The following is a 21,479-nucleotide window of genomic DNA, read 5'->3' on the forward strand; positions in this document are numbered from 1 at the left end:
GACTGCTTGAATGTATGAGTTAGAGACCAGCCTGAGCAACAGCTAGAAACCCCATCTCTACAAAAATTACAAAACATTAGCCGAGTGTGGTGGCATACACCTGTGGCCCCAGCTACTCAGGAGGCTGAGACAGGAGGATCACTTGAGCCCAAGAGGCAGAGGTTGCAGTGAGACAAGATCATGCCACTGCACTCCAGCCTGGGTAACAGAGTGAGACTCTGTCTCAAAAAAAAAAAAAAAAAAAAATGGCTGCATAAGGCCTGGCGTGTAGCTCATGGCTATAATCCCAATATTGTGGGAGGCCGAGGCAGGCAGATAACTTGAGCCCAGGAGTTTCAGACCAGCCTGGCAACATGGTGAAATCCCGTCTCTACAAAGAAATACAAAAATCAGCTGGGTATGGTGGTGTACACTTGTAGTCTTAGCTACTCGCGGGGCTGAGGTGGGAAGATTACCGGAGCTGTGGAGAGATTTAGGCTATAGTGAGCCATGATCACACCACTGCACTCCAGCGTGGGTGACAGAGCAAGACCCTCTCTGCAGGCGGGGGCGGGGAAGGTCAAGCACAGTGGCTCATGCCTGTAATCCCAGCACTTTGGGAAGCCGAGGAGGACAGATCACGAAGTCAAGAGATCGAGACCATCCTGGCCAACATAGTGAAACCCCGTCTCTACTAAAAATACAAAAATTAGCTGGGCGTGTTGGTGTACGCCTGTAATCCCTGCTACTTGAGAGGCTGAGGCAGGAGAATCACTTGAACCTGAGAAGCGGAGGTTCCAGTGAGCCCAGATCACGCCACTGCACTCCACTCCGGCCTGGGGCCTGGGCAACAGAGTGAGACTCCATCTCAACAAAAAATAAATAAATAAAATAGATACATAATTCATAAAAGGATACATAATACACAATTAACCATGGTTGCTGCTGGGGCACAGTGGCACACAATGGCTCACACCTGTAATCCCAATTAGCTATGCATGGTGGCGCACGCCTGTAGTCTCAGCTATTTGGAAGACTGAGGTGGGAGGACTGCTTGAGCCTAGGAGGTCAAGGCTGCAGTGAGCTATGATGGTGCCACTGCACTCCAGACTGGGCAACACTGTGAGACCCTGTCTCTAGAAACACACACACACACACACACACACAAATGGTTACCCCTGGGGAATGAGGTGGGGAGAAGACTTACTTTTCTTTTAAACTCACTTTAAGATAAATAGAAAATTGTATTTTAACTTCCCTTCCCAGCACAAATACTAAAGCAACAGTTTAACCTCCATTTCCAGTCTGAAATTAAACCACAGGCCTATTCCTATAACTGTCTTATTTTAGTAAAACAGAAGTGGGTGGAAGAAAGATATGTCACTGAAACACATGAAACTGAGAGACTTGAGTCTACTGTAAGAACAGCCAAGGAGGTTGATGCTCAAGTTTCCTTAACTAAAATAATGGTAACAATTCACAGAGATTGTGCAGTTCAACTCAGTTGCAGTGAATGAAAGCTACAAGAAAGTTTACTGAACTAGTTCTCAATTAAATTTTGCTTAGGCAGCCAGGCGCAGTGGCTCATGCCTGTAATCCCAGCACTTTGGGAGGCCGAGGCGGGCAGATCACGTGGTCAAGAAATCGAGACCATCCTGGCCAACATGATGAAATCCCGTCTCTACTAAAAATACAAAAATTAGTTGGGCATGGTGGTGTATGCCTGTAGTCCCAGCTACTCGGGAGCCTGAGGCAGAAGCATCGCTTGAACCCAGGAGGCAGAGGTTGCAGTTAGCCGAGATCGTGCCACTGTACTCCAGCCTGGCAACAGAGATTCCGTCTCAAAACAAAACAAAACAAAACAAAAGAAAACTCATCAGTTCTGCCGGGCACGGTGGCTCACACCTGTAATCCCAGCACTTTGGGAGGCCAAGGTGGGCAGATCAAGAGGTCAGGAGATTGAGACTATCCTGGCTAACACAGTGAAACCCAGTGGCATGCGCCTGTAGTCCCAGTCACTCTGGAGGCTGAGGCAGGAGAATCGCTTGAGCCCGGGAGGCAGAGGCTGCATTGAGCCGAGATCGCGCCACTGCACTCCAGCCTGGGGGACAGAGCAAGACTCTGTCTCGAACAGGAAAAAAAAAAAAATTAAAAACTAATCAGTCTAGGGATGGGTGAGGTGCCTCTCTCCTATAATCTGAACACTTTGGGAGGCCAGGACAGGCGGATCACTCACTGTGGACAGGAGTTCGAGATCAGCCTAAGCAATATGGTGAAACTGAGTCTCTACAAAAAATATAAAATTTAGCTGGAAGTGATAGCGTGCACCTCTAATTCCAGCTACTCAAGAGACTAAGGCACAAAAATCGCTTGAACCCGGGAGGCGGAGGTTGCAATGAGTTGAGATCACATCACTGTACTCCAGCCTGGGTGACTGACTGAGACTCCATCTCAAAAAAAAAAAAAAAGAAAAATATATATATACACATACACACACACACACACACACACACACATATATATATTTTTTTTTTTGCTTAGACCTCAATCTTATTTCCATTTTTAAAGAGTACCATTAGCATAAAGCATAGTAACTACCTAAGTACTATGTGACTGGTTAGGAACTTTCAACCTAAATGTGTATCCATTTGTAATTCCACAAAAGAACACTATTTCCAATAAAGATTATGTGGAGCACATATATTCTCCCCTACTTCCCAGACTGATATTGCATTGAATCCTGTGCTTTCCTGTTCTTAACTCACCTCTGAAGAAATACTGTTTCTAGGAATACTGACCAAACATCAGCCATCTGACAACAGCCAGAACATGTAAAGAAAAGAATAAAACTGTATGCTTGCTAGGTATGTAGTACAGGTGTACCCTGACTTACGATGGTTTAACTTAAGATTTTTTGACGTTACAATGGTGTACACGTAATATGCATCAGTAGAAACTGCAATGAGTACACGTACAATCATTCTATTTTTCACTTTCAGTAATCATTAAGTTACATGCGATATTTAACATTTTTATTATAAAATCAGCTTTGTGTTAGATAATTTTACCCAACTGCAGACTAATGGATTCTGAGCATGCTTAAGGTAGGTGAGGCTAATCTATGATGTTTGGTAGGTTAGGTGTATTAACCGCACTTTCTTTTTTTTTTTTTTTTTTTTTTTGAGACAAAGTCTCGCTCTTGTCCCCCAGGCTGGAGTGCAATGGTGCAATCTCGGCTTGCTGTAACCTCTGCCTCCCAGGTTCAAGCGATTCTCCTGCCTCAGCCTCCCAAGTAGCTGGGATTACAGGCACCTGCCACCACACCTGGTTAATTTTTGTATTTTAGTAGAGATGGGGTTTCACCATGTTGGCCAGGCTGGTCTCGAACTTCTGACCTCAGGTGATCCGGCCGCCTCAGCCTCCCAAAGGGCTGGGATTACAGGCGTGAGCCACAGTGCCCAGTCCTTTTTTTTTTTTTTTTTTTTTTGAGACAAGGTCTCACTCTGTCATACAGGCTGGAGTGGAGTAGAGTGGCATGATCTTAGCTCACTACAACCTCCACTTCCTGGACTCAAGCAATCCTTCTACTTCACCCTCCCAAGTAGTTGGGACTACAGGTGTGCACCAACATGCCCAGCTAATTTTTAAATTTTTTGTAGAGATGAGGTCTCACTATATTGCCCAAGCTGGTCTTGAACTCTGGGCTCAAGCGATCCTCCCACCTTGGTCTTGCAAAGTGCTGGGGTTACAGGCATGAGTGACCGCACCAGGTCTTAACTACTACATTTCCAACTTACAATACTTTCAATTTATTATAGGTTTATCAGGGCATAGTCCCATCTGTATTATAAAAACTAAAAAGGTAATGTGATGAGTTAATTACATATTTTATTTGAATATATATTTGACAGTCGTTAGAAGGATCAGCGAGATCTTGACCACAACTTCAGAACGACATTTATTGAGACCATTTATAATGCAAATTTCACATTATTGAAATAATAAGTAATTTAAATGCTTGAGAAAATGGTATTATTTTTTCTTGGTATTCTTTCTACATTAAAAACTTATTTTGACCAGGCATGGTGGCTCACACCTGTAATCCCAGCACTTTGGGAGACCGAGGCAGGCAGATTGCTTAAGCTCAGGAGTTTGAGACCAGCCTGACCAACATGGCAAAATCCCATTTCTACCAAAAATGTGAAAAAAATAGCTGGGCATGGTGGCACACGACTGTAATTCCAGCTACACGGGAAGCTGAGGCACAAGAATCACTTGAGCCTGGGAGGTGGAGGTTGCAGTGATCCAAGATCGCACTGCAGCCTCCAGACTGTGCTCCAGCCCAGGCAACAGAACAAGAACCTGTCTCAAAAAAATAAAAAGTTGCATTTTTTGTTGCTTAAAAAAATAAAATCTGCCGGGCCCAGTAGCTCACGCCTATAATCCCAGCACTTTGGGAGGCTGAGGTGTGTGGACTGCCCGAGGTCAGGAATTCGAGACCAGCCCGGCCAACATAGTGAAACCTCATCTCTACTAAAAATACAAAAAATTAGCTGGGCACGGTGGCAGGCGCCTGTAATCCCAGCTACTAGGGAGGCTGAAGCAGGAGAATCGCTTCAACCCGGGAGGCAGAGGTTACAGTGAGCCGAGATCGCGCCATTGCACTCCAGCCTGGCCAACAAGAGGGAGACTCTGTCTCAAAAAAAAAAAAAAATTAGATCTACATTTGAGAAGCTTCTTTTATATAACCCCAGTCAACTGTGACTAAGAATACTGAATAATGATGAAGTTTTTTATCTTCCTGCAGTTACTATTCATGATAATGTACAAGGAAAGTTATAGTATTAAAGAAAAGTTTTAACCAGCCCTAGGAGAATTCCAAGATATATCAGGGTGCTTTTCTACAAGTAGGTTGCAAAAATAAGTTGTGATAGGATGTTGTTTAACATGACCTTCTTTCCTTTACACGAAAGACATGCAAAAATTTTCAAAAAGCTGATAAGGATGAATGTCAGGACACAGCATTGACAACGCAGTGCTCTTTTTAAAAAATAAATGCAGGCCAGGCGCAGTGGCTCACGCCTACAATCACAGCACTTTACGAGGCTGAGGCAGGCAGATCACAAGGTCAGGAGATTGAGATCATCCGGCTAACACGGTGAAACCGCGTCTCTACTAAAAATACAAAAAATTAGCCAGGTGTGGTGGATGCCTGTAGTCCCAGCTACTCAGGAGGCTGAGGCAGGAGGATGGCGTGAACCCGGGAGGCGGAGCTTGCAGTGAGCCAAGACCGTGTCACTGCACTCCAGCCACGGTGACAGAGCGAGACTCGGTCTCTAAATAAATAAATAAATAAATAAATAAATAAATAAATAAATAAATGCATCTTTAATGTCTGTGTTTAATCATGTCATAGCTTTACTTTCTACATATCAGAGAAGGAAGAATGACCCATTTCTGGGGGCGGGGTGGGCGTAAAAGCTGGCTGATCCAGATGTCAACTTGACAATTTGGTGCCAGATTCTCATCTTAGGAGACATTTATTCACATTTGCCTAACAATGAGTACAGTAATAGCTGCAGTATAAATTCCAGACTGAAACACTACTAAATTATTACTGTTCAACTAGATTAAAATTCATAGGCATTCCTGTTTAATAAACCCAATATAAAAAACTGAATCAGGTTGGGCACAGTGGCTCACACCTGTAATCCCAGCACTTTGGGAAGCCAAGGTCCAGGAGTTCGAGACCAGTCCAGACAACATGGCGAAACACCATCTCTACAAAAAAATACAAAAATTGGCCAGACGTGGTGGCTCACACCTGTAATCCCAGCACTTTGGGAGGCCGAGGCAGGTGGATCACCTGAGGTCACAAGTTCAAGACCAGCCTGACCAACATGGTGAAACCCCGTCTCTACTAAAAATACAAAAATTAGCCAGGCGTGGTGGTTGGCACCTGTAATCCCAGCTACCAGGGAGGCTGAGGCACGAGAATCATTTTAACCTGGGAGGCAGAAGTTGCAGTGAGCTGAGATGGCGCCACTGTACTCCAGCCTGGGTAATAGAGCGCAAGACTCCATCTAAAAAAAAAAAGAAAAAAAAATTAGCCAGATATGGTGGCACGCACCATGTAGCCCCAGCTACTGGGGAGACAGAGGTGGGAGGATGGCCTGGGCCCCAGAGGTTGAGGCTGCAGTGAGCCCGGATGTCGCCACTGCATTCCAACCTGGGTGATAGATCAAGACCCTATCTCAAACAAACACACAAAAACTGAATCAGATGAATAAAGAGATCATTAGTAGGCCAAGTACAGTGGCTCACGCCTGTAATCCCAGCACTTTGGGAAGCTGAGGCAGGTGGATCACGAGGTGAAGAGTTCAAGACCAGCCTGGCCAAGATGGTAAAACCCTGTCTCTACTAAAACTATAAAAATTACCCGGTCGTGGTGGTGGGCACCTGTAATCCCAGCTACTTGGGAGGCAGAGGCAGAGAACTGCTTGAACCCAGACAGAGGTTGCATTGAGTGGAGACGGCTCCACTGTACTCCAGCCTGTGTGACAGAGCAAGGCTCTGGCTCAAAAAAAAAAAAAAAATCATTAGTTGTATTCTTCCCTCTGTAAAAAGATTTTTCCATTAAATAAGTTCCTCTAAAGCATTTAAAATTTATTTGCAGTTCAGTGCAGTGGCTCATTCCTGTAATCCTAGCACTTTGGGAGGAAAAGGTGGGAGGATCACTTGAGACTAGGAGGTGGAAACCAGCCTGGGCAACTAGTAAGACCACCTGTCGCCAAAAAAAAAAAAAAGAAAGCAGCAGAAGCAGAAGAAGGAGAAGATGAGAAGGAGAAGAAGAAGAAATAAAGAAACAAGCAGGAATTGAAAGCAGCATATAGGATAATAATACAAAGTCTAACTGGCTTTTCTTCAATAGCAAATGTAAGCAAAGAAATCTAAGAACATTGGCAATAAACTGACTATCTAATCTCTCTCCAGAGAATCACAGAATTTCCATGCTAGAAAGAAACAGAGTTGAGATAATGTAGGTCCAGAGAGGTAACTTACCCAAGGTCCCACAGACACCAGCAATACTAGAACTTCACTAGAATATGTATAATACACACACACAAACACACAAATTTATATAAATTATAAGAGCACATTTTGTTTCATAGTTCAGAACTAGTTCCCTTCATAAAATCCTGATGACATCACCTTAAAGCTATCATTGTCTCCTTATCCAAATTATTTTCAAAATAATAACATCAAAAGATACAGATGATCTGGTTCAAAAAAAGATGGAGGCCGGGCGCGGTGGCTCAAGCCTGTAATCCCAGCTCTTTGGGAGGCCGAGACGGGCGGATCACAAGGTCAGGAGATCGAGACCATCCTGGCTAACCCGGTGAAACCCCGTCTCTACTAAAAAATACAAAAAACTAGCTGGGCGAGGTGGCGGGCGCCTGTAGTCCCAGCTACTCGGGAGGCTGAGGCAGGAGAATGGTGTGAGCCCGGGAGGCGGAGCTTGCAGTGAGCTGAGATCTGGCCACTGCACTCCAGCCTGGGCGACAGAGCGAGACTCCGTCTCAAAAAAAAAAAAAAAAAAGATGGAAAAAACATTCCAACAGAGAACTCTGGAAAACCCTGCAGCTAAGATTTAAATCATTTATTTGCTACAAACCACAAATCCCTTCTCCCTTTCTTTTTCTTTTCCCCAACTATCTCTAAAAAGGAAAAAAAAAAAAAAAAAAGGGCCGGGTGCAGTGGCTCACGCCTGTAATCCCAGCACTTTGGGAGGCCAAGGCGGGTGGATTACAAGGCCAGGAGTTCGAGACCAGTCTGGCCAACGTGGTGAAATCTCATCGCTACTAAAAATAGAAAAAATTAGCTGGGTGTGGTGGTGTGGTAATTGTAGCTATCAGAAGGCTGAGGCAGGAGAATCCCATGAACCCAGGAGGCGGGGGTTGAAGCGAGCCGGGATCACGCCATTGCACTCCAGCCTGGGCAACACTGCGAGACTGAGAAGAAAAAAATTTAAAAAGGAAAAAAAACAAAGATAACAGCCAGGTGCGGTGGCTCATGCCTATAATCCCAGCACTTTGGGAGGCCAAGGCAGGTGGATCACCTGAGGTCAGGAGTTCGAGACCAGCCTGGCCAACATGGTGAAACCTCATATCTACCAAAAATACAAAAATTAGTTGGGGATCATGGCGCGTGCCTGTAGTTCCGGCTACTCAGCAGGCTGAGGCACCAGAATCACTTGAATCCGGGAGGCGGAGGTTGCAGTGAGCGAAGATCACTGCACCCCAGCCAGGGAGACAGAGTGAGATTCTGCCAAAAAAAAACAAAAAACAAAAAACAAAACTGGTTCTTTTTCAATAACTGCAATTCAGTATACAGTGTGTTGGCTCTGGCTTTTCTTGGACCTATAAAAAAAAGGGCAGCATGTACAAAAAATGCTCTAAATTTAAGAACCTATCCTAATCGAAAAATTTTAGTTTCATTTTTGCCTTCCTGCCACATATAATTCCTCACTCTGCAGATACTAAAGCAAACATGAAGTGCCCACAATAGCTATACCTAAGGTATCTTTTATTATTGCAAATTAAAAGTAAAACTGAGGCTGGGCCAAGTGGCTCACACCTGTAATCCCAGCACTTTGGGAGGCCGAGGCAGGTGGATAATTTGAGGTCAGAAGTTCGAGACCAGCCTGACCAACACGGTGAAATCTCAATTCTATAAAAAAAATGTAAAATTTGCCAGGCATGGCAGTGCATGCCTGTAACCCCAGTTACCTGGGAGGCTGAGGCAGGAGAACCACTTGAACCTGGGAAGCAGAGGTGGCAGTGAGCCGGGACTGTGCCATTGCACTCCAGCCTGGACAACAAGAGTGAAACTCCATCTCAAAAAAAAATAAATAGGCCAGCGTAGTGGCTCATGCCTGTACTCCCAGCACTTTGGGAAGCCAAGGCGGGCAGATCACCTGAGGTCAAGAGTTTGAGACCAGCCTGGCCAACATGGCAAAACCCTGTCTCTACTAAAAATAAAAAAATTAGTTGGGCATTGTGGCGGGCACCTGTAATCTCAGCTACTTGGGAGGCTGAGCCAGGAGAATCACTTGAACCCGGGAGGCGGAGGTTGCAGTGAGCTGAGATCGCACCATTGCACTCCAGCCTGGACAAGAAGAACGAAACTCTGTCTCAGGAAAAACAAATAAATAAATAAATAAACAAATAATAAATAAATAAATAAACTGAGAATGCTTCCCCAGTTTTCACTTTGAAATGTATTCTCCACTTGATGAGAAAGTCACACCAGCAAACACCACACTGGTTACTATATTTCATTAAGTTTGGGCCAGGATTTTATATATATATTGCCAACCTTCACTTCCATTTCTGGAAGTGTTGTTAGATATAATTTCTGTCTTAGCACCAAAGTAAAGCCTAAGATCAACTTAATTACTCACTTACATGGAATTGGATTTCCTTTTTTGTTTTGACCAGAAATTCCTGGGATCAAGGACAAAAATGACATATAAATTCATTTTATTTCCACCTGACTACAACTGTTAGATAAGAGGCTTATTAAAAGAGTATCATAAAATCAGTTTGAGGATACATGATTAGGGAATAAGTAGGTTACTTACTTAGAGCTATAATTCACATGCTTAATAAATAATTATTTAATCTTTACTAAATACCCAACAAAATCATTATTTTAAGAGAAACAGGCCGGGCACGGTGGCTCACGCCTGTAATCCCACCACTTTGGGAGGCCGAGGCTGGCGGATCACGAGGTCAGGAAATCGAGACCACCCTGGCTAACATGGTGAAACCCTGTCTCTACTAAAAAATACAAAAAAATTAGCTGGACATGGTGGCGGACACCTGTAATCCCAGCTTCTTGGGAGGCTGAGGCAGGAGAATGGTGTGAACCCGGGAACCAGAGCTTGCAGTGAGCCGAGATTGCGCCACAGCACTCCAGCCTGGGCGACAGAGCAAGACTCCATCTCAAAAAAAAAAAAAAAAAAAACAAGAGAAACAGTCTTCAAAAGCTAATGCAAATTTGGTTTGGATTTATCATATTAAATACATAACTTTGTTTTTTATAAAAGTTATACAAAGGCAAGACGAATTGAGCACAAACACTACTGCACAGTTCAATATCACCACCTATTGTTAGTTACTGTTAAGTAAAAATGTTTTATATATCTAATGGATCCAACTATATTAAGACATAAAACTGTAAAACCACAGCTGGATGCCTTGGCTTTTCTGAGTCAATATTTGGATGGGAGGGGTCTGATCTAAGAATTGGTTTAGTCTCACTAAGTCTGAAGACCAAGTAGGAAAACAGTGTAAAGACAACTATGCACAAGTAGCTAAATTTGGTCACTTTAAGGGCATTCTTTCTTCTCCCTCCCTCCTTTGGATTTTCCTGGTGTCATGGAATATTTTATTTTGAACATCTAAAAATACCTTTCCAAAACCACAGTACTAGTTAGATTACTGAAACTTTTTTTTTTTTTTGAGACGGAGTCTCGTTCTATCGCCCAAGCTGGAGTGCAGTGGCGCGATCTTGGCTCACTGTAAGCGCCGCCTCCCAGGTTCACACCCTTCACCTGCCTCAGCCTCCCAAGTAGCTGGGACTACAGGCACCGGCCACCATGCCCGGCTAATTTTTTTTTTTTTTTTGTATTTTTAATAGAGACGGGGTTTCACCGTGTTAGCCAGGATAGTCTCGAACTCCTGACCTCGTGATCAGCCCACCTCAGCCTCCCAAAGTGCTGAGATTACAGAATTTTTGCTTTTTTATTTTTTTAAGATGGAATCTCACTCTGTCACCCAGGCTGAAGTGCAGTGGCACAATCTCTTTGGGAGGCTGAGACAGGTGTGTCACCTGAGGTCAGTAGTTCAAGACCAGCCTGGCCAATATGGCAAAACCCCATCTCTACTAAAAATACAAAAATTAGCTAAGCATGGTGGCGGGTGCCTGTAATCCCACCTACTTGGGAGGCTGAGGCAGGAGAATCTCTTGAACCCGGGGGTTGCAGTGAGCCAAGATTGCACTATTGCACTCCAGTCTGGGAGACAAAAGCGAAACTCCTTCTCAAAAAGAAAAAAAAAAAGAAAAAAAAAAAAGAAAAAGAAATGACCAAGGTTACAGTTAGTTGCTGGCAAAAAATTAAGATTAATATCCAGGTCTTGCCGGGCGTGGTGGCTCACACCTGTAATCTCAGCACTTTGGGAGGCCGAGGCGGGTGGATCATGAGGTCAGGAGATTGAGACTATCCTGGCTAACACGGTGAAACCCGTCTCTACTAAAAATACAAAAAAAATTAGCCAGGCATGGTGGCGGGCGCCTGTAGTCCCAGCTACTCGGGAGGCTGAGGCAGGAGAATGGCGTGAACCCGGGAGGCAGGGCTTGCAGTGTTGCAGTGAGCTGAGATTGCACCACTGCACTCCAGCCTGGGCAACAGAGCAAGACCCCAGCTCCAAAAAAAAAAAAATCCAGGTCTCTTCACTCACAATGTAGTATCCTCTTTTTGTCATGCCACATTTTAAGATTTTTGTTATTTTGTTGTTTGTTTGTTTGAGACAGAGTCTTACTCTGTCACCAGGCTGGAGTGCAATGGCGTGATCTCGACTCACTGCAACCTCTGCTTCCCAGGTTCAAGCGATTCTCATGCCTCAGCCGTTGGAGTAGCTGGGACTACAGGTGCACGCCACCATGTCCAGGTAATTTTTGTATTTTTAGTAGAGACAGGGTTTCACCACGTTGGCTAGGCTGGTCTCAAAGTCCTGAGCTCAGGTGATCCGCCCGCTTTGGCCTCCTAAAGTGTTGTGATTACAGGCGTGAGCCACCATGCCCAGCCAGATTTTTGTTACTTTGGATAAAATGAAGCAAGTAGGCAAACAAATATTACATGCTAGGGTTACAGGTTGCATGTAATATTACAGATTTATAAGAAAGGCAGTGAGGTGTAATGAAAAACCATAATGAACATGGATTCAAAATACCCAAATTGGAGCATATCACTTTCTAACTTATGGGTTCTTATCTCCAGGCACTGTTTAAACTGTAAAATGGTATCTGAATGTCAGTCAATGTTACCACTATGATTATTTTTTAATGTTAGGCTTTTTAATAAACCCATTAAGACAGAATTTGCCTCCAGCAGTACTATATCCTTATAATGAAACCACTAAGAGTATGACAAAGTGGAGAGGCTTAACTGAAAGAAACCTAAGCTTGGACTCAAGTGCTAGCCTAGATATTTAAACACTAATCTCACTAAGTGTTAAGATAATGTCAATTATGGGGCTTAAAATGAAGGTGGGCAGGTGTGGTAATCACGCCTGTAATCACAACACTTTGGGAAGCCAAGGAGAGGATTACTTGAGCCCAGGAATAGCAAATACAAAATAAAATATAATGAACGAACTTTGGAAAAGCTCTTTTCCTAAAATTTTATAGACTTCTTACTAGTTATACTAAAAACAAAGCAGGATGACAGTGGAGTCAAAAAAAAAAAAAATGCAGATTGGAATCCTGGCTCCCCCACTTACTAGCTGTGCAATTTGAACACCTTACTTAACCTCTCAGGCCTCCAGTTTCCTCAAGTGTAAAACAGAATAGTAAAACTAGAGGTAACTAGCCGGGCGCAGTGGCTCACGCCTGTAATCCCAGCACTTTGGGAGGCCAAGGCAGGTGGATCACCTGAGGTCAGGAGTTCGAGACCAGCCTGGCCAACATGGTTAAACCCCGTCTCTACTAAAAATACAAAAATTAGCCAGGCGTGGTGGTAGGCGCCTGTAATCCCAGCTACTCGGGAGGCTGAGGCAGTAGAATCGCTTGAACCTGGGAGGTGGAAGTTGCAGTGAGCCAAGATCGCACCACTGCACTCCAGCCCGGGGACAAGAGCAAGACTTCATCTCCAAAAAAAAAAAAAAAAAAAAAAAAAAGAAAACAAAACAAAACAAAAACTAGAGGTAACTGAGGTAAAACATCTGGCTCAGTGTCCGGCATGCAGGAAGTGTTCAATAACCATCATTAAATTTGAAAGAAAATTACTAAAATTTGCTACAAAGTTTACTATAATAAAAAATATCTGAATGGTAAGTTTTAATTAAGTGACTAACACAATTCAGCACATACTACATTAACCTACAAGGGTTATTACTATATACATTTAATGCCCAGGTGACACAGCAAGGAAAACATGAATTTTCACATCTCTCGATCTCTTAACTAGAGACTTTTTATTCAGTAGTCATCTACTTTGGCTATTCTACAAGATGCTACACATCTGGCTAACAGGTACTCGCCCTTGTTGTTGTTGTTGTTTCTTTTGGAGACGGAGTCTCTCGCTGTGTCGCCCAGGATGGAGTAAAATGGCACAATCTCGGCTCACTACAACCTCCACCTCCTGGGTTCAAGCGATTCGCCTCCTGCCTCAGCCTCCTAAGTAGCTGGGATTACAGGCTCCCACTACCACGCCCAGCTAATTTTTGTATTTTCAGTAGAGACCAGGTTTCACCAGATTGGTCAGGCTGGTCTCGAACTCCTGACCTCGTGATCCACCCACCTCGGCCTCCCAAAGTGCTGGGATTACAGGCATGAGCCACCTCACCTGGCCTCTTGGTTTTAACTTAAACATCTTTTTTTATATATATAGCTCTAACCCAGAGTGGGAGATTTAAGGTGTGTGGCCTCCAGTTACAACATACAAAAGCATACCTATAAAACGATTTCAATGAACCAACTATCTAAAATTCATAGAGCTGCAGTTATTTTCTCCAAGAAAAACACATCTTATACAGCCATAATTTTAAATTAGCTATTATGTGATATAAACATTTCATGCATCCACAAAAATTCTCAGTGAGAGATCTGCTATCTGCTTACAGTTGTAAAATTATCAGTTCTTTAAGAAGCAAAGACTGTAATTTTGAGGATTTAAAATATCATTTGATGTAAATGTTTAGATCTGCTTTATTTACGTATCTTTTATTGACTGAAAGTAAATATTTAAAATATTTTCAACATATAAGCAGTAAGTTTATTTACTACTTTCTAAGAAGCCAATTACTAATTGTCTCAGTCCTTGTAAATTAGGTCAATAAAGAGGCAAATGGTTTTAAGAAATACTCAATGAACTTCATTAACACTATCATTTCTAGCCATTCTCATCTGTATTCTGGCATGGAACACATCACATTATACTAAGTGAATAGCTTTTAGTTTATAAACAAACACTTATTTAATCATGAAACCGTCCAAGAAGGATTCCCCCTCTTATTCTTTTTTTTTTTACCTTCTCAGATCATATTTAGAAAGCTTTAGTTGCCAGCCACATCAGCTACAAGTTAAAAAGAAACCTCTTAATAAAGCAACAAATTTTCTTAGCACTTTATTATAGTATGCCACCCCTACAGAGACTGTAAATTAAAATATAAGAGAATTATAAAAATAGAAAATAGCAATGTAATTTTAAAGTACACACAAGAGAATACTTTCCAACAATTATTCAACCTAAAATGAATAGCAAACTGATAAAGAGCTAATTCCACAGGCAAAAGACTGTCCCCGACTCAAAACTTCAGTATCTGGAACTGCCTTTCAAGATTCCTGTTAACTGCTGAATATCTATTCAGTAATTTTAGTGACATTCTGGATTTTTACAGTACTACTGAATACGAAACCACCGTAAATTAACTTTAGTGGGGCTCTGTACATGAGGGTCATCCAATGTCCTATTAAAAACCAAATAATATATTCCATAATATCTTCTTCTAGTGATCAAGTTAAATACTAAAACTCTAAGAAGGCCAATATCTTTGATTTTCTCCACTCTTCGAGTACAACAGTAACACTGTAGCTCTGAACTTACACTCACCTCAAACACTTCCTATCTTGACCTTCGTGGATCAATTCAAATTATTTTCCAGTTCGCATAATAAGAAATCAAAGAATAGGCCGGGCGCGGTGGCTCAAGCCTGTAATCCCAGCACTTTGGGAGGCCGAGGCGGGCGGATCACGAGGTCAGGAGATCGAGACCATCCTGGCTGACACGGTGAAACCCCGTCTCTACTAAAAAATACAAAAAACTAGCCGGGCGAGGTGGCGGGCGCCTGTAGTCCCAGCTACTGGGGAGGCTGAGGCAGGAGAATTGCGTGAACCCGGGAGGCGGAGCCTGCAGTGAGCTGAGATCCGGCCACTGCACTCCAGCCTGGGCGGCAGAGCGAGACTCCGTCTCAAAAAAAAAAAAAAAAAAAAAAAGAAATCAAAGAATAAACTGACAACCCTTAAAAGTTTTCACTCCCTGCACCTACTTGTCCAGTTTCTTAATCTTTTGTCTCGCCGTCTTACAATTTCATCTCTCAAATGGAGATGAAGAAAAACACCGAGTGAGATTGTCCACTGAGCTGTGAGTGATCCCAGGTCAGCCTGGTTCTCTGCCAGAAACGACCAGGTGACATTTACTCTTCCTGTAGAAGTTTCTTTCTCTTGACCCTCAAGGAACCTTCCAGAATATTGTTACACTATTATAATTCATCAGTAGTTACAATACTTCACTTCCCAAAGGAATCTCTTCCCTGCACGATGACTACTCTCTAAAGACGCTTTCAAGACCTTCCACTCCTCAACTCCAGGACAGTAAACCTCCCTCGCTAGAGGAGAAAAAGTTCCTAAAAAACAGACCGGAATGGATTTGCTGAACTTTCGTTCCAATCTCACAGCATGTAGACATCCAAGGGTTCCCAGAAACAATGAGCTACAGAAGTACAGACTACACGGGGAAAAAGAGGAAGTATCAGAACAATACCCAAACCAAACACAGCACCGAAAACCCGTGGTCGCCTCTATCATCCCAGACTACTGCCCCCACTTCCCTAGTTTCACCAAGGTCTCAAACTTGGAGAAATGGCATCCATCCCCTAATTTCCTCCCTCAATAGACAACAAACGCGTCACGAAGTAAGTGGCAGAGAGAAAAGCAGCAGGCTCTGGTGGACCGGAGCCGTGATGGCTGGGTAGAAGGAGGCAAGCCAAGGGTTGTGTCAAGAATGGAAAGCTGAGCGATCCTGGGGGAGGGGGGAATTAGGGCGCCCAAGCTAATCCCCCGCCGGGGCCCGCCGGTGGGAAGAGACGGGGGGCGAACCGGCGAGGGGACTGGGGGCAGCCGGCTGCCGGGTCGCAAGAAAGGGGAGCAGAGTCTGGCAGCCCCGCCAGTGGGTGGGTGACGGCGCCCGCCAGGGAGGAGGCTCCGTCCGGGGCGGACGTTTTGGGATGAGAGAGCGCGACCCGTCCTCCTCACGCCGCCTGAGCCCCCCAAGCTCACACCTCAAATCTGCTCTTGGTCACTCCGTTCACGTCCCTCCTCATGGGGCCGGCGGGTGCGGCCCGGGCCGGGCTCTGCGGCGAGCGGAGTGCAGACCTGGGGCCCAGGACAGGCCCGGGAGTTCCGGGATGGGGACTGGGTGCCGAACGGGTGAGGCCGGGGCCGTGGGACGGGAACGAGAGACCTCTCGGCTCCAGCTGGGCCTCCACCACCTCCCGTGGCGCCAGCGGCCGCAACGACTGCACGTCGCTAGCTCGGCTCTCTCCTCAGCCTCAACTTCAACCCAAAACAAAAACACTCCCCACCTGCCAGCAACGCCGCTGCTCATTGGACAGAGCCGCCCGGGCCTCGGAGCGCCGGGGAGGGGGAGGGGCGGGAGGAGGAGGAGCGCGGCGGCGGCGCGAGACCACCCCTCCCCCACACGGGGCCGGCCCTGACGGTGCGCCCAGGAGCATCCGGAGCGCGGCGGCGGCACGACCCCCTGCGCCTCCGAGGCAGGCTAGCCCATCGGGAGAAGGCGAGGCAGGGAAGTGCCTGTGCGTGTGGAAAAGGGGTCTGTAGGGTGGGTGCGAGTGCGCGCGTGCTCGCGGACCGGCGAGGGAGAGTAGAGCAGGACTGCACTCTGCGCGGGGCCCCTCTTCTGCCCCTTGTCCCCCTCTCCTCCCTCCGCGGGCAAACAGGCACGCACCCACCTGCACAGAACCTCAGCCTCTGCCCGCGCCCCCAACTCCTCGTTACTTGTTCCCCAGAAGCCTGTAAGCACCCTTCCCGGCCACCCAGCTCCCTTCCCCTGTCACTCACTGTCGCCTTGAACCCAAAGTGCAGCAGGCGGTCCCTGCTCGGAGCCATTTTCCTCCTCTTTCTGGATGTGTCTAGATTGGGGCAGTGCGGCTGCCGCCGCCGCCTCCGCGATTGCCGCCGCCGCCGCCGCCTCCCCCACCCGAGTGTATTACATTACGGGGTGCTGCAGGGAGGCCTGGGGGGCCGCTGCCGGACCCTTGTCTCCCTGTGCATGGCTCGGGAGGGCGAGGGCTGGTTGCGCTGAGCGGCAGGCCGAGTGCCCACCCTGGTCCGGGGATGACTGCGGAGCTGCACCTGGGGCCGGGGGTCGGGGGTGCAGGGCCGGAGCCGGGCAACCTTTCCTTTGGCCGGGGGAGGGGCGCGCGTCTGTGGGGGTGGGGCGGGCGAGACCGAAGGGCCTTTGGTTTTCCCTGCTCGGCCGCCGCCGACGCCCAATGGGCTGCAGAGCCTGCCTGTCCGCCAGTTAGGGCGCTGTTTGGTGAGAGCCTCGGCCTGACGTCATTTTGGCGGGAGAAACAAGCGTGTGTGAGCGAGTAGGCGGGGGCGTTTTCCCGATGGAAAGAAACACTTCATCATACTCCTGGGCTCCTCGTATAGAAGCTGATCTGTGTCATCATATTATATTGTTTTAACAAGTCTGACCTTCAAGGTCTCAGAATTTATGACCAAATTTCCACGAAGGAATAACCCAGGATTTTGTAGTTGTGTTTCTTCTTCTACGAACAACAAACTACAAAATCATGTCCTAAGCGTGAACTATTAGAAACTGTATAATAAATTCCAGCAGTCCTGGCAGGAGCAGCAGCACTGCTAATTGTATTCTTCCAAAGCAGTTATGAGTTGGTCTTCCTCACACCCCTTTTAATTAGTGGTTTTAGCGACTGACTTGTTATACATCTAAGAAATTAACAAGAGCAACAAGTGCTGCAGATCTTTAATAGGTGTATTTTAGCTGGAGGGCATATTACCAAACTCTTAAAGCACTGTACAAACTTTTTTTTTTTTTTTGAGACAGAGGCTCAACTCTGTCGCTTAGGCTGGAGTGCAGTGGCACGATCTCGGCTCACTGCAACCTCTGCCTCCCAGGTTCAAGTCTCCCCAAGTAGCTGGGATTACCAGCGCGCCGCACCGCGCCTGGCTAAGTAGATCCGAGGTTTCGCCATGTTGACCAGGCTGGTCAGTAACACTTGACTACAAGTGTTCTCCCACCTCGGCCCCCAGAATGCTAGGATCTTTTTTCTTTTGTAGAGATAGGGTCTCCCTATGTTGCCCAGACTCGTCTGCAATTCCTGGGCCCAAGTGATCCTCCAGCCTCCTCCCAAAGTCCTGAGATTACAGACCTCATGTGAGCCACCACGACCGCCCCCCCCTTTTTCATTAATCCTAGAGGGGGCTTCGTAAAACCAGGGACCTAGCTTCAGAAAACTCATTCTCAGGCCCACAAACCCAGGTCTGTCTTCTCCTCCTGTTCCAGGTACTTTTAATGTTTTTGTTTAACTTCAGCCAGTGGAATAAAAAAGCTTTTCCATTCTGTCTCATGTAAGAGCTGTTTTCTCCCAGCAAAAACTACTGATGCATTTGGTGAGTAACACTGGCAAAGGGTAGAAAAACTGGCCTACAGATTAATAGAACGAAGGCAAGTTTCACAGGTCTGTCAGTTACCCATTCCAGTGGACCCATTTCAAGTAGTAATCAGGGAAGACATTTACTTTTGACTGACTCTTTAAAATTGACTGGAGTTTTGAACAAATGAAAAAAGTATTCAAAGTCTAAAATTTTATTACACACACGCAAATTACTTTTTATCAAAGAAGTTTATTTGCATGTAAATAAACAGGTTATTTTGTAATGTTTCGGGAAAAAAAATCCCACAACAGATTTCATCTACTTTCAAAAAAATGAAAAACCCCAAAGTATTTACAGAACGGCCATATGCGCAGAAAACCAAATTTGAAAGATTTTTTTTTAAAAAAAGACCCTCCCCAGCTGCTCCTGATGTACATTTTTAAACTCAAAATTTTAAGCTCAGTTCTTATAGCTGAACATGTTTCCCAATCTAGCTTCTGAGATGTTAAGTACTTCCTGCCCCTCCAAAAACTAACTCAAGGATAGAAATGTATGGGGGGCAAGGAGGGGAGAAGGAAAAAAAAAAAAGAGACTGCCCAAGGATTGTGAATAATGTTTCCTATACTGACATCTTTAAGTGACTCAACTGTGGATACTGTATGACTCACTGGCTTCCTGAAAGGGCTTCTGAGAATTCATGATATTGCTGCACTTAATTTTCCGATCTAGGCCTGAAGAAGGAAAATCTTTCAAGAGTCACCAACCTCAAGCCTGGTTTTGGCAATTATATCCTGCGTTGTTTGTCCCCACCACCCCACCCCCCACCCACTAAAATACTTCTGTTTTAAGACACATTGACATTGAACCTGAAATCTTCATGTACATCAGAGCAGGTTATGACCAAGAACCCCTAATGTTATAAGCCAAAAGACAGAAGAGGAATCAGGTCAAACTGAGAATACGTAAGACACCAGCAGCAGAAGATAGGTAGAAGTTGACTTCATGTCCTTGCCTTCTTTTGAAACAGAAGAATGAGTACACCTAGACAGGAGGGAGGTGTCCCAGGCTTGGTTTATTCTGCCTCTTCTCCTCCACCCTGTGGAGAAATGCAGTGCTCCCTGGTTCTCAGGCAGGGTGAAGCAGTTTAGCCCCGGCTCCCTGTTAAGCAAGTTCAGATGCTGGGTCAGTGTGGGGGTGAGCCCATCGACAATTCAGGGGCTTATCCTTCATCCAGATCCTAACTCGGGATTCTTTGATCTGGGATGAAGACAGAAAGAGAGAAAAGCTTCCCAGTTTACTCATTTTGGTATTTGTTGGCCCTGCTTGGGGGAGCTGAGCCCGATACTATTCAGTACATTCCCCATAAGATTTTCCCCACCCAGAACAAATTTTAAAAACCACGTAATTTCTTTTTTTTTTTTCCTGCAGAAACCAACTGGATAGGATTCAAAACTAGGTGACAAACTCGTGAGAAATCCAACCTGGCTGAATGTCTGAGAGGCTGCTACTGTATCAACATCACAAGATAAAGCACTCTGGTATCACCTGCCCATATCCTCCTTAGTGTCACCCAAGACATTTGACTCTGATATGGTAACTGATAACTTTTCTTGCTCCACTTTGCAATGTTTTGTTTCCTACATCTTATTACCTTGGGACACAAAAGTGGCAGAGTTGTTGAGAGCTGATGACCATAAAAAGGAGAACACTAGAGGAAATGAGACAGGAAAGAAAGCCAAAGCTGATTTTCCAACTCTATGCTGACTCCAACCTGCAGAAAGAGCTGAATATAGAAATCTTCTTCCATATATGATGAAGTCACTCCACTTATGACATAACACACAGAGGAATCACCTGGCATTTTTTTTTTTTAAACCCAGAAGAGTTGTGCTGGGGACCATGCCCCATCCCGCTGATACAGATCCTGAATGGAATAATCAGGAATGGCACAGTGCAGGTGTCAATATCAAAGTAAGGCCGCAGAATTTTTGAGAGGACCCTCCAAAAACTGAGAACTTCTGTTGCACTCAAAACAGTCTCCTGGATTTCTATATTTTTATGTGAAGGGCTCTTATTGATGTCCTCCAGAATCCAGACTCAGACCTATTTCTCCAAAAAGGTCCAATTGGGTTGCTACATAGTAGCAAGGGTTTATCTTCATGCTCACCTAGCATTCCAGGCCCCCATTACTTCAAGTGAGCTTGAAATTGTTTTAAGTGAACTATGGCTGCGGATTTGTTACTGTTTTATCTCAGGGAGCATACTGTGGAGTGATTTAAAGTTTGGACTCCTTCTCCTTGTGATGAAGAGAAACAGTGAGTCCAGCTCTTAGGAATGGCATCAGTTCTCCTGCAAACAAAATGCTGGGATGCAGACTTTTGGCACATTGTGGAAACAGGAGAACTATTAATTCTGTAATGGTTTTCATGCCACCGGGTCAGGAAGGCTGTCACTAAACCTTACTGCATCTGAAAACGTGTTTACATCCCAACAAGCCACCTTAGCTTTTTTTTTTTTTTTTTTTTTTTTTTGAAAGGAAAATGAGATTACAAGTCAATACCTCCACAGGGAGGTAACTCCTAATATTCCTATGATCTCTGAACCCTATTTAAACCCTCCTAAAATAAAAATATCATTTTGGTTTTTCTATTAATTTAACTCTAAAGGCGGGCTCTGACCAATCTGCTTGGGCTTGATGCTATAGTATTAGCACAAGCTACAAGCTCCCTACCACCATATAAGACTTGCTCTTCGGCCTCCCATCATTTTGAACCCTAAACCTCATAGATTTA

At 45.1% G+C, this 21,479-nt stretch overlaps 1 protein-coding gene and 1 long non-coding RNA gene across 4 annotated transcripts in view; one reads left to right on the forward strand and one right to left on the reverse strand.

The window, feature by feature from the left end:
* LOC105472254 (F-box and leucine rich repeat protein 20) overlaps positions 1-17,463 on the reverse strand; it is a 162,288-nt gene extending 144,825 nt beyond the window's left edge. Inside the window, exon 1 of one of the 3 annotated variants that reach the window (XM_011725329.3) lies at positions 17,122-17,463. In XM_011725329.3, the coding sequence (XP_011723631.1) occupies positions 17,122-17,169 (48 nt within the window). In that variant the 5' untranslated portion in view covers positions 17,170-17,463. Of the gene's footprint in view, positions 1-16,322; positions 16,624-17,121 lie in introns of those variants that run through there. The other 2 variants (XM_011725326.3, XM_011725327.3) reach the window with 2 other exon arrangements.
* LOC139359633 (uncharacterized) lies at positions 16,721-21,228 on the forward strand. The gene is made up of 2 exons (XR_011615814.1): positions 16,721-16,856; positions 20,116-21,228. It is a non-coding gene; the product is annotated as an uncharacterized lncRNA (long non-coding RNA).
* The last annotated feature ends 251 nt before the right edge of the window (positions 21,229-21,479 follow it).

The sequence above is a fragment of the Macaca nemestrina genome, chromosome 17 (genome assembly GCF_043159975.1).
Source record: "Macaca nemestrina isolate mMacNem1 chromosome 17, mMacNem.hap1, whole genome shotgun sequence".
NCBI classification, from domain to species: domain Eukaryota; kingdom Metazoa; phylum Chordata; class Mammalia; order Primates; family Cercopithecidae; genus Macaca; species Macaca nemestrina.